The sequence below is a fragment of the Somniosus microcephalus genome, unplaced genomic scaffold (assembly GCF_052327205.1).
Source record: "Somniosus microcephalus isolate GS21.2 unplaced genomic scaffold, FLI_Smic_1.0 unresolved_chr2, whole genome shotgun sequence".
Lineage (NCBI taxonomy): Eukaryota > Metazoa > Chordata > Chondrichthyes > Squaliformes > Somniosidae > Somniosus > Somniosus microcephalus.
Window position 1 is genome coordinate 82,961,726 of NW_028225180.1, and position 15,243 is coordinate 82,976,968.

General features: G+C 61.6%; 1 protein-coding gene across 2 annotated transcripts in view; it reads left to right on the plus strand.

Moving 5' to 3' along the window:
* The window catches only part of LOC147092927 (breast cancer metastasis-suppressor 1 homolog), a 52,677-nt gene extending 37,514 nt beyond the window's left edge, over positions 1-15,163 (plus strand). For both annotated transcript variants that reach the window (XM_085976239.1, XM_085976240.1), the window contains 5 exons: positions 2,292-2,356; positions 3,605-3,644; positions 4,058-4,123; positions 12,375-12,501; positions 14,334-15,163. In XM_085976239.1, the coding sequence (XP_085832365.1) occupies positions 2,292-2,356; positions 3,605-3,644; positions 4,058-4,123; positions 12,375-12,501; positions 14,334-14,451 (416 nt within the window). In that variant the 3' untranslated portion in view covers positions 14,452-15,163. The remainder of the gene's footprint in view (positions 1-2,291; positions 2,357-3,604; positions 3,645-4,057; positions 4,124-12,374; positions 12,502-14,333) is intronic.
* The last annotated feature ends 80 nt before the right edge of the window (positions 15,164-15,243 follow it).

Consider the following 15,243-nt stretch of genomic DNA (forward strand, 5'->3'; position numbering starts at 1 on the left):
AGGGGGGACTCAGTCCCACCTGACGAGTGGTTATTGGGACAGTGAGAACAGACCAATCATTGGCTAGCTTGGTATTAGAGGTGCCCACACCTTGTGCCAAAGATTGGGACACTTCACCTGATTAAAAAAAACGACAGTCCAATAGGGTAAGCTGTGAGGAGGATGTCGTGAAACTCCAGTACGATTTGGACAGGTTGGGTGATTGGGCAGAAACATGGCAAATGCACTATAATGTGGATAAATGTGAGGTTATCCACTTTGGTGGCAAAAACAGGAAGGCAGATTATTATTTGAATGGCAATAGATTGGGAGAAGGGGAAGTGCAAAGAGACCTGGGTGTCCTTGTGCACCAGTCGCTGAAGGTAAGCATGCAGGTGCAGCAGGCGGTTAAGAAGGCAAATGGTATGTTGGCCTTCGTAGCGAGAGGGTTCGAGTACAGGAACAAGGATGTCTTGCTACAGTTGTACAGGGCCTTGGTGAGACCGCACCTTGAGTATTGTGTGCAGTTTTGGTCACCTTATCAGAGGAAGGGCGTTCTTGCCATGGAGGGAGTGCAGCGAAGATTCACCAGGCTGATACCTGGGATGGCAGGAATGACGTATGAGGAGAGATTGTGTCGATTGGGCTTATACTCACTGGAGTTTAGAAGATTGAGAGGGGATCTCATCGAAACCTATAAAATTCTGTCAGGTCTGGACAGACTAGATGCAGGAAGGATGTTCCCGATGGCCGGGGAGTCCAGAACCAGGGGTCACAGTCTAAGGATAAGGGGTAAGCCATTTAGGACAGAAATGAGGAGGAATTTCTTCACCCAGAGAGTGGTGAACCTGTGGAATTCTCTACCACAGAGGGCGGTGGAGGCCAGTTCATTAAATATATTCAAGAAAGAGTTGGATATATGCACTAACAATGACAATAAAAGTTGATTTGATTTGATTTAAGGCTAAAGGGATCAAGGGATATGGGGAGAAAGCAGGGACAGGGTACTGAATTTGGATGACCAGCCATGATCTCATTGAATGGCGGAGCAGGCTCGAAGGCCGAATGGCCGACTCCTGCTCCTATCTTCTATGTTTCTATGTCCTGGTGCTTTAGATGTTGGCTGTGGCTCAGTGGTAACGCCCTCATTGCTGGCTCAGAAGGTCAAAGATTCAAGCCTCATTGCAGGACTTAAGCACATCATCGAGGCCGACACTCCCAGTGCTACTGAGGGAGCGCTGCACCGTCAGAGGTGCTGCCTTTCTGATGAGGCGTCAAACTCCGTCTGCTCTCTCAGGTGGACGTAAAAGACCCCACGGGCACTATTGGAAGAAGAGCAGGGGGAGTTCTCCCCGGTGCCTTGGCCAATATCCTTCGCCAATATCCTTCACCAACATCGCTGAAACAGATGATCTGGTCATTATCACATTGCTGTTTGTGGGAGCTTGCTGTGCGCAACTTGGCTGCCGCGTTTCCTACATTACAACAGTGACTACACTTCAAAAAAGTACTTCCTCGGCTGTGAAGCGCTCTGGGGCGTCCTGAGGCCATACAAGGCTGGATATAAATGAGAGTTTCTTGATGCTGACTGCACTGCTCTGTGTAACGAGAGGCCTCCATCAGCTATGTGATGTTGGAGCTCTCTCTAGTGGCAGCAGTAGTTAGTGCAGCGGAGTCAGAAACTGTTCAATTTTTTAATATTTAAAGGATGGTGTCTTGTATCTGCGATCTCCCAGCAGAATGGCAGGTAAAGCGATCCGACCAATCACCTCTCGCTCTCCTACAATTCCCGGTGGTCAGTGACGGTCTGAGATGTGCCCTTAGATGTATATTCCAACTGACGCCTTCCACTCCTCCCACTCTGGATTACTGCTTGTTCCCCACACCCTCTGCTCCAGAATCAAGGGGCAGCCTACTCGTCTGTGCTTTGAGTCTCTCACTAAACAGCTTGCCCCTCATTACCTTTCTCTCCTTCCAAAACTAGCTGAACAGGTTATTCACCGCACTGCTGTTAGTGAGATCTTGCTGTGCACAAAATGGCTGCCGTGTTTCCCTGCATAACAAGCGTCACTGTATTTCTGATTCATTCTTTGTCTAGGAAGAGCTTTGAGGTGTTTCTGAGATGCAAGGTTGCTGTATAAATGCATCTTTTAACTGGAGTTACTCGAGGGGAAGAACATGCCCCTTTAACTGGACAGATATTCCCCCTTTCTCAGGGTATGGTGTGGGATGGAAGGGGAATTCTTGAGCAGCATAGGCAGAAAAGGGTTAAAATTCTCTGGTTTGGTCTTCATTCCTTAACGTCGGTGCACGTCCGTACATTGTCTACATGCTACGAGACATCGATATCTTGGAGGACTGGGCTGCAATCAAAAAGGTAAAATCTGCTGCTGACTTCAACCTCGACTGCCCACAATCCCTTTGCTCCCTTACCACTTGTTCCCAGTTCCCCGCACGTGCTCCTCGTTTCTTTCACACATTCCCCTTCTCCCTCGCGCTCCCCTATCCCCGGACTCGCTCCATTCTTTTACATTTTCCCAGTTATCCCCACTCACTTTGTTAACCCGCACTTTCCTAGTTCATCCACGTTTCTGATTCCCCGTGCTCTCCCTAGTCCCCGCACTCTTTCCCAATCACCCTTCACCACCGCCCCCCCCCCCCCATTTCTCATGCTCGTTCCCCACTCCTCCATCCTGTGCTCTCTCAAATCCTTTCATTCCCCACGTTGCCGGCGCTCTGGTTCCTCACACACTCACGATTCTCTGTACTCTCCTCAATCCTCGCGCTGTCTGTTCCATTCCAGGTCCTGCATTGTTGTGCGCGTTTTACGTGGTGAGTGGACAGGGCCAGGGTCTTCACTTGGTTCAGAGGGGAAGCGGTGTAGTTTAGTAGAGAGGGAGGGTCACTGCGTGTGGGCGAGGTGGGTTTTACCGGGCCGTGCCACTGATGGAGAGCCTCGCTTGCTGCAGTGCCCGTCGGAAATCTGGTCGAGCCCTGCCTGCGATTTTTTCCCCCCACAAATTCCCAGCCACCATCGCAGAGTCGCGAAATGTGTGTATTCTTGGCTAGTGCTGGTGTGCGGATCTGGGATCTGCCTGGGCCCCTTCAGCTGGTGCAGGAAGGGGCATTTGCAGCTTCGGCCCCAGTCCCAGTGCAGTCTCCGATCAGCAACTTTTTCCACATGCACAGAGATAATTGGGTTTCCCTCCTTGCTACTGGACAATGTACGGAGCCAGCGCACAGGTTACTGAGCGCCCTTGCCCTGAGGGAACAGTCCAAGTGGGCTTGGAGCCAGAGTGGTTGGAAACAGGGAGTATGTGATTAAGTGGGCTGAAGGTGCAATGAAGCAGGAATTGTATCGCTCATTTTGAGGCCCTTTAGGTTTAATAGGGGGCTTTCTGGGAAAGCGGTGCCACCATAGTAACCTTTTGTTTTCTCTTGCTCCAGGCCAGCCAACCATGGAGCCTAGATTTACTGGTACAGTGCAGAAGGGAGATCACAGTTCTCAAGTTGGAGGGTGTAGGCGGTATGAGAAGCTGGCGAGGGTGTGTAACCAGTACCCCGTCAGTGTCGATGAGTAGAATGATGTGGCAGGTACCTGATGAATCTCTTCTTTTTCTTGCAGGCGAAAGCAGTCGTCACCCAGCAAAAAAGAAAATCAGATGGTAAGGCTTCAGTGGGCCTCGGTGGGTGTATTGGGCCCCTCGCAGAGCCCAGACAGAGCGCAATATCAGGGACTTGCATTCTGGACTCCGAGAGGCTCTGAATACACAATATCAGGGACTTGCACTCTGGACTCCGAGAGGCTCTGAACACACAATATCAGGGGACTTCTGTATTCAGAGTCTCTCGGAGTCCAGAGTGCAATATCAGGGGCCGTGTACCCGTGCAAATTGGAGGCTCTGTATAAGTAGGGTTTGTGTACCCGTGCAAATTGGAGGCTCTGTATAAGTAGGGTTTGTGTACCCGTGCAAATTGGAGGCTCTGTATAAGTAGGGTTTGTGTACCCGTGCATGTACGGGCTGTGTTTAGGTAAAGTGACTCGAGATAACTCGGCCTCTATTCCTTTGCTCCCCAGGTGCAGGCTCTGAAACAGCCCATGGTAAGAAGGCAAAGGCCTCGTCCCAGCTGTTAAGTGACACAGGTGGGTAGAAATGTTGGGCTTGTCCCTGCACCATAGCTAATAGAAAATTCTTCCTTCTACCCAACCTCCACCTCATTCTCGCTTTCTGTCTTGCCTTCTGCTTCCCTCCTTTCTCACGCTCTCTGCTCCCCCCGGCCCCTCACCCTCCATTCCTACCCCCTTTCTCTCTCTCTCGTCCTCCCATATAAGGATTCTTGGCAATAGAAAATGTCCATCAGGCCCATACCTTTATAATGGATCAACCCCACCTACCCGCCTTCTCCCCGTGTGCCTCGGGCCCCCCCACCTTCTCCCCGTGTCCCCCAGGCCCCCGCCTTCTCCCCGTGTCCCTCGGGCCCCCCCGCCTTCTCCCCGTGTCCCTCGGGCCCCCCCGCCTTCTCCCCGTGTCCCCCAGGCCCCCGCCTTCTCCCCGTGTGCCTCGGGCCCCCCCGCCTTCTCCCCGTGTCCCTCGGGCCCCCCCGCCTTCTCCCCGTGTCCCTCGGGCCCCCCCGCCTTCTCCCCGTGTCCCCCAGGCCCCCGCCTTCTCCCCGTGTCCCTCGGGCCCCCCCGCCTTCTCCCCGTGTCCCTCGGGCCCCCCCGCTTTCTCCCCGTGCCCCTCGGGCCCCCCCGCCTTCTCCCCGTGTCCCTCGGGGCCCCCCCGCCTTCTCCCCATGTGCCTCGGGCCCCCCCGCCTTCGCCTCGTGTCCCCCAGGCCCCGCCTTCTCCCCGTGTGCCTCGGGCCCCCGCCTTCTCCCCGTGCCCCTCGGGCCCCCGCCTTCTCCCCGTATGCCTCGGGTCCCCGTGTGCCTCGGGCCCCCGCCTTCTCCCCGTGTGTCTCGGGCCCCCGCCTTCTCCCCGTGCCCCTCAGGCCCCCGCCTTCTCCCCGTGCCCCTCAGGCCCCCGCCTTCTCCCCGTGCCACTCGGGCCCCCGCCTTCTCCCCCCTTTGTGCCTCGGGCCCCCGCCTTCTCCCCGTGCCCCTCAGGCCCCCGCCTTCTCCCCGGGCCCCCGCCTTCTCCCCCCTTTGTGCCTCGGGCCCCCGCCTTCTCCCCGTGTCCCTCGGGGCCCCCCCGCCTTCTCCCCGTGTCGCTCGGGCCCCCCGCCTTCTCCCCGTGTGCCTCGGGCCCCCGCCTTCTCCCCGTGTGCCTCGGGCCCCCGCCTTCTCCCCGTGTCCCTCGGGCCCCCCCGCCTTCTCCCTGTGTCCCTCGGGGCCCCCCCGCCTTCTCCCCGTGTGCCTCGGGCCCCGCCTTCTCCCCGTGTGCCTCGGGCCCCGCCTTCTCCCCGTGTGCCTCGGGCCCCGCCTTCTCCCCGTGTGCCTCGGGCCCCGCCTTCTCCCCGTGTGCCTCGGGCCCCGCCTTCTCCCCGTGTGCCTCGGGCCCCGCCTTCTCCCCGTGTGCCTCGGGCCCCCCGCCTTCTCCCCGTGTCGCTCAGGCTCCGCCTTCTCCCCGTGTCCCTCGGGCCCCCGCCTTCTCCACTTGCGTCTCGGGCCCCGCCTTCTCCCCATGTCCCTCGGGCCCCCGCCTTCTCCCAGTGTGTCTCGGGCCCCCGCCTTCTCCCCGTGTCCCTCGGGGCCCCCCGCCTTCTCCCCGTGTCCCTCGGGCCCCCCGCCTTCTCCCCGTGTCGCTCGGGCCCCCGCCTTCTCCCCTTGTGTCTCGGGCCCCGCCTTCTCCCCGTGTCCCTCGGGCCCCCGCCTTCTCCCCGTGTCCCTCGGCCCCGCCTTCTCCCCGTGTCCCTCGGGCCCCGCCTTCTCCCCGTGTCCCTCGGGCCCCGCCTTCTCCCCGTGTCCCTCGGGCCCCGCCTTCTCCCCGTGTCCCTCGGGCCCCCGCTTTCTCCCCGTGTCCCTCGGGCCCCCGCCTTCTCCCCGTGTCCCTCGGGCCCCCGCTTTCTCCCCGTGTCCCTCGGGCCCTCGGGGCCCTCCCGCCTTCTCCCCGTGTCCCTCGGGCCCCCGCCTTCTCCCCGTGTCCCTCGGGCCCCCGCCTTCTCCCCGTGTCCCTCGGGCCCCCGCCTTCTCCCCGTGTGCCTCGGGCCCCCGCCTTCTCCCCGTGTGTCTCGGCCCCCCCGCCTTCTCCCCGTGTGCCTCGGGCCCCGCCTTCTCCCCGTGTGCCTCGGGCCCCGCCTTCTCCCCGTGTGCCTCGGGCCCCGCCTTCTCCCCGTGTGCCTCGGGCCCCGCCTTCTCCCCGTGTGCCTCGGGCCCCGCCTTCTCCCCGTGTGCCTCGGGCCCCGCCTTCTCCCCGTGTGCCTCGGGCCCCCCGCCTTCTCCCCGTGTCGCTCAGGCTCCGCCTTCTCCCCGTGTCCCTCGGGCCCCCGCCTTCTCCACTTGCGTCTCGGGCCCCGCCTTCTCCCCATGTCCCTCGGGCCCCCGCCTTCTCCCAGTGTGTCTCGGGCCCCCGCCTTCTCCCCGTGTCCCTCGGGGCCCCCCGCCTTCTCCCCGTGTCCCTCGGGCCCCCCGCCTTCTCCCCGTGTCGCTCGGGCCCCCGCCTTCTCCCCTTGTGTCTCGGGCCCCGCCTTCTCCCCGTGTCCCTCGGGCCCCCGCCTTCTCCCCGTGTCCCTCGGGCCCCCGCCTTCTCCCCGTGTCCCTCGGCCCCGCCTTCTCCCCGTGTCCCTCGGGCCCCGCCTTCTCCCCGTGTCCCTCGGGCCCCGCCTTCTCCCCGTGTCCCTCGGGCCCCGCCTTCTCCCCGTGTCCCTCGGGCCCCGCCTTCTCCCCGTGTCCCTCGGGCCCCGCCTTCTCCCCGTGTCCCTCGGGCCCCGCCTTCTCCCCGTGTCCCTCGGGCCCCGCCTTCTCCCCGTGTCCCTCGGGCCCCGCTTTCTCCCCGTGTCCCTCGGGCCCCGCCTTCTCCCCGTGTCCCTCGGGCCCCGCCTTCTCCCCGTGTCCCTCGGGCCCCCGCTTTCTCCCCGTGTCCCTCGGGCCCCCGCCTTCTCCCCGTGTCCCTCGGGCCCCCGCTTTCTCCCCGTGTCCCTCGGGCCCTCGGGGCCCTCCCGCCTTCTCCCCGTGTCCCTCGGGCCCCCGCCTTCTCCCCGTGTCCCTCGGGCCCCCGCCTTCTCCCCGTGTCCCTCGGGCCCCCGCCTTCTCCCCGTGTGCCTCGGGCCCCCGCCTTCTCCCCGTGTGTCTCGGGCCCCCCGCCTTCTCCCCGTGTCCCTCGGGCCCCCGCCTTCTCCCAGTGTGCCCCGGGCCCTTGCTTTCTCCCCCTGTGTGCCTCGGGCCCCCGCCTTCTCCCTCGGGCCCCCCCCGCCTTCTCCCCGTGTCCCGCGGGCCCCCCGCCTTCTCCCTCGGGCCCTCCGCCTTCTCCCTCGGGCCCCCCGCCTTCTCCCTCGGGCCCCCCGCCTTCTCCCCGTGTCCCTCGGGCCCCCGCCTTCTCCCCGTGTCCCTCGGGCCCCGCCTTCTCCCCGTGTCCCTCGGGCCCCGCCTTCTCCCCGTGTCCCTCGGGCCCCGCCTTCTCCCCGTGTCCCTCGGGCCCCGCCTTCTCCCCGTGTCCCTCGGGCACCGCCTTCTCCCCGTGTCCCTCGGGCCCCGCCTTCTCCCCGTGTCCCTCGGGCCCCGCCTTCTCCCCGTGTCCCTCGGGCCCCGCCTTCTCCCCATGTCCCTCGGGTCTCCCCGTGTCCCTCGGGCCCCCGCCTTCTCCCCGTGTCCCCGCCTTCTCCCCGTGTCCCTCGGGGCCCCCGTGTCCTTCGGGGCGCCCCCGCCTTCTCCCCGTGTCGCTTGGGCCCCGCCTTCTCCCCCGTGTCCCTCGGGCCCCCCCGCCTTCTCCCCGTGTCCCTCGGGTCTCCCCGTGTCCCTCGGGCCCCTGCCTTCTCCCCGTGTCCCTCGGGGCCCCCCCGCCTTCTCCCCGTGTCCCTCGGGGCGCCCCCGCCTTCTCCCCGTGTCGCTTGGGCCCCGCCTTCTCCCCGTGCCCCTCGGGCCCCCGCCTTCTCCCCGTGCCCCTCGGGCCCCCGCCTTCTCCCCGTGCCCCTCGGGCCCCCGCCTTCTCCCCGTGCCCCTCGGGCCCCCGCCTTCTCCCCGTGTCCCTCGGGCCCGCCTTCTCCCCGTGCCCCTCGGGCCCCCGCCTTCTCTCCCCGTGTGCCTCGGGCCCCCGCCTTCTTCCCCCGTGTCCCTCGGGCCCGCCTTCTCCCTGTGTCCCTCGGGCCCCCGCCTTCGCCCCCCTTTGTGCCTCGGGCCCCCGCCTTCTCCCCGTGTGTCTCGGGCCCCCGCCTTCTCCCCGTGTCCCTCGGGCCCCGCCTTCTCCCCGTGTGCCTCGGGTCTCCCCGTGTCCCTCGGGCCCCGCCTTCTCCCCGTGTGCCTCCGGCCCGCCTTCCCCCCTGTCCCTCGGGCCCCCCCGCCTTCTCCCTCGGGGCCCCCCGCCTTCTCCCCATGTCCCTCGGGCCCCCCGCCTTCTCCCAGTGTGCCCCGGGCCCTTGCTTTCTCCCCCTGTGCACCTCGGGCCCCCGCCTTCTCCCTCGGGCCCCCCGCCTTCTCCCCGGGGCCCCCCGCCTTCTCCCCGGGGCCCCCCGCCTTCTCCCTCGGGCCCCCCGCCTTCTCCCTCGGGGCCCCCGCCTTCTCCCCGTGTCCCTCGGGGCCCCCGCCTTCTCCCCGTATCCCTCGGGCCCCGCCTTCTCCCCGTGTCCCTCGGGCCCCGCCTTCTCCCCGTGTCCCTCGGGCCCCGCCTTCTCCCCGTGTCCCTCGGGCCCCGCCTTCTCCCCGTGTCCCTCGGGCCCCGCCTTCTCCCCGTGTCCCTCGGGCCCCGCCTTCTCCCCGTGTCCCTCGGGCCCCGCCTTCTCCCCGTGTCCCTCGGGCCCCGCCTTCTCCCCGTGTCCCTCGGGCCCCGCCTTCTCCCCGTGTCCCTCGGGCCCCGCCTTCTCCCCGTGTCCCTCGGGCCCCGCCTTCTCCCCGTGTCCCTCGGGCCCCGCCTTCTCCCCCGTGTCCCTCGGGCCCCCCCGCCTTCTCCCCGTGTCCCTCGGGCCCCGCCTTCTCCCCGTGTCCCTCGGGCCCCGCCTTCTCCCTCGGGCCCCCCCGCCTTCTCCCCCGTGTCCCTCGGGCCCCCGCCTTCTCCCCGTGTCCCTCGGGCCCCCGCTTTCTCCCCGTGTCCCTCGGGCCCCCGCCTTCTCCCCGTGTCCCTCGGGGCCCCCCCGCCTTCTCCCCGTGTCCCTCGGGGCCCCCCCGCCTTCTCCCCGTGTCGCTCGGGCCCCCCGCCTTCTCCCCGTGTCGCTCGGGCCCCCCGCCTTCTCCCCGTGTCGCTCGGGCCCCGCCTTCTCCCCGTGTGCCTCGTGCCCCCGCCTTCTCCCCGTGTGCCTCGGGCCCCCGCCTTCTCCCCGTGTCCCTCGGGCCCCCGCCTTCTCCCCGTGTCCCTCGGGCCCCCGCCTTCTCCCCGTGTCCCTCGGGCCCCCCCGCCTTCTCCCCGTGTCCCTCGGGCACCCCCGCCTTCTCCCCGTGTCCCTCGGGCCCCCCCGCCTTCTCCCCGTGTCCCTCGGGCCCCCCCGCCTTCTCCCCGTGTCCCTCGGGGCCCCCCCGCTTTCTCCCCGTGTCCCTCGGGCCCCCGCCTTCTCCCCGTGTGCCTCGGGCCCCGCCTTCTCCCCGTGTGCCTCGGGCCCCGCCTTCTCCCCGTGTGCCTCGGGCCCCGCCTTCTCCCCGTGTGCCTCGGGCCCCCCGCCTTCTCCCCGTGTCGCTCGGGCTCCGCCTTCTCCCCGTGTCCCTCGGGCCCCGCCTTCTCCCCGTGTGCCTCGGGCCCCGCCTTCTCCCCGTGTGCCTCGGGCCCCGCCTTCTCCCCGTGTGCCTCGGGCCCCCCGCCTTCTCCCCGTGTCGCTCGGGCCCCGCCTTCTCCCCGTGTGCCTCGGGCCCCGCCTTCTCCCCGTGTCCCTCGGGCCCCCGCCTTCTCCACTTGTGTCTCGGGCCCCGCCTTCTCCCCGTGTCCCTCGGGCCCCCGCCTTCTCCCAGTGTGTCTCGGGCCCCCGCCTTCTCCCCGTGTCCCTCGGGCCCCCGCCTTCTCCCCGTGTCCCTCGGGCCCCGCCTTCTCCCCGTGTCCCTCGGGCCCCCGCCTTCTCCCCTTGTGTCTCGGGCCCCGCCTTCTCCCCGTGTCCCTCGGGCCCCCGCCTTCTCCCCGTGTCCCTCGGGCCCCCGCCTTCTCCCCTTGTGTCTCGGGCCCCGCCTTCTCCCCGTGTCCCTCGGGCCCCCGCCTTCTCCCCGTGTGTCTCGGGCCCCCGCCTTCTCCCCGTGTCCCTCGGGCTCCGCCTTCTCCCCGTGTCCCTCGGGCCCCCGCCTTCTCCCCGTGTGTCTCGGGCCCCCGCCTTCTCCCCGTGGGCCTTTTTCGGTCCACAAACCCCTACATTGGTTTCTTGATTTCCCCCCACCCCTTACACTGTCTACTCCAGTGTCCTTCCCTGGGAACTTATTCCACAGCTCGTTTCCCCCTTTAGTTGAAAACCCTCAGCACGAACCTGACTGCCCCCGTCTGACCTGATTCTATTTCCCACACCAGCTCTCTCTCACTTTGTCTGAGATTGCCAGTGTTGTGCTAAATTAAGGGCAGATCGGCTTCCTAACTGGCCACCATGCCAACCCTGCAGATACCACCATGGCCACTCTCCTCTGCCGCACCCCAGTGGCCATTGCTCCATGTGTGAGCCCAGACGGCGAGTATTAGAAAATAGTCTAAAGTGAAAGGGGGAAAAAAAGGACTTGCATTTATATCGTGCCTTTCACAACCACCGGACGTCCCAAAGCGCTTTACAGCCAATTAAGTACTTTTTGAAGTGTAGTCACTGTTGTAATGTAGTAAACGCGGCAGCAAGCTCCCACAAACAGCAATGTGATAATGACCAGATCATCTGTTTTTAGTGATGTTGATTGAGAGATAACTATTGGCCAGGACACCGGGGGAGAACTCCCCTGCTCTTCTTCGAAATAGTGCCTTGGGATCTTTTATGTCCACCTGAGAGGGCAGACGGGGGTCTCGGTTTAACGTCTCATCCGAAAGACAGCACCTCTGACAGTGCGGCGCTCCCTCAGCGCCGCCCCTCCGACAGTGCGGCGCTCCCTCAGCGCCGCCCCTCCGACAGTGCGGCGCTCCCTCAGCGCCGCCCCTCCGACAGTGCGGCGCTCCCTCAGCGCCGCCCCTCCGACAGTGCGGCGCTCCCTCAGTACTGCACTGGACTGTCAGCCTGGCTTTATGTGCTCAAGTCTCTGGAGTGGGACTTGAACCCACAACCTTCTGACTCAGAGGCGAGAGTGCTACCCACTGAGCCACTGCTGACGATGTGGGTGGGCACCCTCACAAGTGGGAGGGCGAGTGGGCATCAGAACCGAGTGTGACCCAGTCTCCACCTGACATCCGAACCCCAGCAGAGGACCCCTCGCTCCCTCCCACTAAATGTGAACTACTTGTTATACTCCGCTTAGAGTTTGTGGGAATCTCTAACATGACTCCAATCTGTAATACGGAAGGTGTCCGTCACACCTCAGAAACATCCCAGAGAGCTTTGCGTCCAATTACTTTTTGAAATGTTGTACAGTAGGCAAATGGGCAAAGCTATTTTTCAGACAGCAAGATCCCGCAAACGTGAACGACCAGTTACTCTTGTTGGTTGAGAGAGGAATGTTGGCCCCAGGACACGAGGAGAACATCCCCCCCCCCCCCGGCTCTTCTCCCAATGGTGTTGTGGGGCCTTTAATATTCATCTGTAGAACGGTACCTTTCGACCGTGCCGCACTCCCTCAGTACTGCACTGGAGTGTCACGCCAAGTCTGAGAGTGGGTCTCGAACCCACAACCTTAACACACACATAAGATTTTAAGGGGGATTGACAGGGTAGATGCTGAGAGGTTGTTTTCCCCTGGCTGGAGAGTCTAGAACCAGGGGTCACAGTCTCAGGATAAGGGCTCGGCCATTTAGGACTGAGATGAGGAGGAATTTCTTCACTCAGAGGGTGGTGAATCTTTGGAATTCTCTACCCCAGGGGGCTGTGGAGGTTCAGTCGTTGAGTATATTCAAGGCTGAGATCAATAGATTTTTGGACTCTAGGGGAATCGAGGGATATGGAGATCGAGCGGTAAAGTGGGGTTGAGGTCGAAGATCAGCCATGATTTTATTGAATGGCGGAGCAGGCTCGAGGGGCCGAATGGCCGACTCCTGCTATCCACTGAGCCAGGCTGGCTGTAATGTTTACTAATGCATTGATTTTGGCTGTCGTTAATTTTGGTCGGTAGCCAATCTTGACTCTAGCAAAATTATAAGATGGACTCGGGAGAAAGCATAGTAAAAGAGAGGCAGAGAATGGAAAAGTTTAACGCGTCTGTTCCCTCCACAGTTCTGCCCAAACAAGAGAAGCATTTGTACGTGGCCAGGTGTGAGGACGGAAGACTGTTCTACGAGGGAGACTGGTACATCAAGGGGCAGAGCATCGTACTGGAGATAAAGGATGAAGCACCCTCACAGTAAGCACTCTCGCACTCTACACCACTCTGTGTGTTTCTGTCTTCCCCCCCCCCCCCCCCGCCCCGCCCCGCCCCGCCCACCCACCACCACACTATGAAGGCGCTGGTTTGATGGGTGCCCCCCTCCTGCTATCTGCCCCCAATTCTGCATGTGTGAAGCTACACACTGTGTCAGCAGGCTATTCTTCATGGGGAGAGGGAGCTGAGAGTGATCCTGGCCTTACCTGACTGACACACTCACTCGCACTCTATCTCACAGACTCGCACGCTTTTCCACCAGGGGTCACTCATTGGATAGCAGTCAGGAGCAGGAGCCCTGGCTGATTACATCCCCTCGCGAGCCCAGGGCCCACTGAGAGCAGTTGTAATCCTTGAGTTGTTTTTTTTTTTTACAATGCCTCTTGTCCCTGTGCAGCCTCTTTCAGCTCAGCGGACGGGGGTAGTCACTGATCTGCGCCGATTCAGTTGCCCCTCCCTCCACTCTGCTTTCTAAAGCCTCCTCTTCAGTTGCCCTCCCTCCACTCTACCTTCTAAAGCCTCCTCTTCAGTTGCCCCTCCCTCCACTCTGCTTTCTAAAGCCTCCTCTTCAGTTGCTCCTCCCTCCACTCTGCTTTCTCTCTTTCCTGTAAAGTGTGTTTTTTTTACATCAGCATCAAGTCGTCGTTGAATTCTTAGAGCCACACAGCGTCATGGCAAGTTACCCGCTGAATGCCTCTCGATGTGCATCACCTGCAGCACAGCTCGACGGGGTGTCGTGGATGTAGGTGACGTGCAGCGAACCAGGCCCCCCCCCCCCCCCCCCCCCCGGTGTTTCTGTTTCCTGGGTCTGAAGGACCCAGGTTTGATTGCCACTCCACGCTGAGTCAGTTGATCTGTGCGGCGGTTGGGGCACTGCAAGCGGGTGCAACGCGCCCCCCCCCCCCCCGGTCCAGGGAGCGGAAAATAATCATCCAGGGTCCCCAATCCTGATCGCTATCCAGCATCGGAACAGGAGGGAAAGCCATTCAGCCCCTCGAGCCTGTTAGAAACATAGAACATAGGAGCAGGAGTAGGCCATTCGGCCCCTCGAGCCTGTTCCGCCATTCAATGGGATCATGGCTGATCTGCCACCTAACTCCATCTACCCGCCTTATCCCTCAATACCTTTGGTTAACAAAAATCTATCAATCTCAGATTTAAAATTAACAATTGGCCCAGCATCAATTGCTGTTTGTGGAAGAGAGTTCCAAACTTCTCCCACCCTTTGTGTGTAGAAGTGTTTCCTAACTTCACTCCTGAAAGGTCAGGCTCTAATTTTTAGACACTGCCCCCCCTAGTCCTAGACTCCCCAACCAGCAGAAATAATTTCTTTCTATCCTATCTGTTCCCCTTAACATCTTGAAAACTTCGATCAAATCACCCCTAAATTCCAGGGAGTACAACCCTAGAAAGTGCCCGGGTGTGTGAATGTTGGGTGAGGACAGGATTTAGGGGGTTGGCTGTGATGTGTGCATTGTGGTCCTGGGGTGGGCTGGCGCTGGTGGAGCTGCACCCCTCCACGAGTGGGCATTCGAACCCGAGGCCGTCCTGATTAGCGTGGACCAAACCTGACGGGACACTTCACCTCCTGACCCATCGGGCTTTGGAGTGGATTGGTCGGAGGTCCTTCTTTCTGCCCCATTGAGATTGGGGCAGTTGCAGCCACCCACTCGGTGCCACACGCTGCTGGGACTTGCTATGAACCCAAGTAACAACCGATTAAGCTCCCCTCCCCCCGGAGCCTGTTGGAACTAACCTGGGCACCTCGTTTCGGCATCTTGTTGACAGACGCGGTTCTTTCTCTGCTCCAACAGTGCAACGATTACGGCTGTCAGCACAGGAGAGGTCTGGCTCCGCAGGTTAGATGGCAGCAAAACCAAGTTGTACGTCAGCCAGCTACAGAAGGGGAAATACTCCATCCACAAGGCATGACACTAAACCGCTACGAACTCTGCCGCCAAGGGAAAGCTCTTTTAATTGCAAAAAAAAAAATATATATATATATATATATCGATTTATATAAAACGAAAAGTACTTTTTGATAAGCAGCCTTCTACCCAGGGTTTACACGGAAGATTGGCACCGAGGAAAAACTCGGTGAGACTTCAGCACGCAAGCTGATGCCATGGTTAGAGGACCACGGAGCGAATCAAATCCTCACTCGGGGAGGGGAAACGGAAAACTTTGGGGAAAACAGCCGGCTCTGGGGAGGCCGGATGAGCGGAATTCCCCCAGTGCCTCCTCTCTCTCTCTCTCCCGATTGCTCGCAAGACTCGTGACCGGCGAAGCCGAGAGAATCTCCTAGCACTTTTCTCTGTTTTCTTTTGGTGACTGACCCTGCACTAAGACTCAAATCTGCACGTGACGTGAACCGCAGAATAATTTTTTAAAAAAAGAAAGAAATCCCAGTTGGAGCCCTGTATCCAGCCGGTGCTTTATGGATTCGAGTTACATGGCAGAGCTTGACTACGGATACAGCTTTCAGTGTACAGCACTTTTTAAAACCAGGACCGATCCTAAACTGGAGTCCTGAGCACTAAAACCATGGAGATCGTGTGTGGGGGTGGGGGGGAAAGTTTATTTCAAATCTATCGAAGCTTTAAAAAAAAAAAGACATCTATTAAAATAAATATTTGACATTTAGGCTGCTCTTGATTCTTCTTGTTTCGATTGAAGTTGCCTCTCCTCATGCACACAATCTCTTCTGTTATATATTCCCAGGCA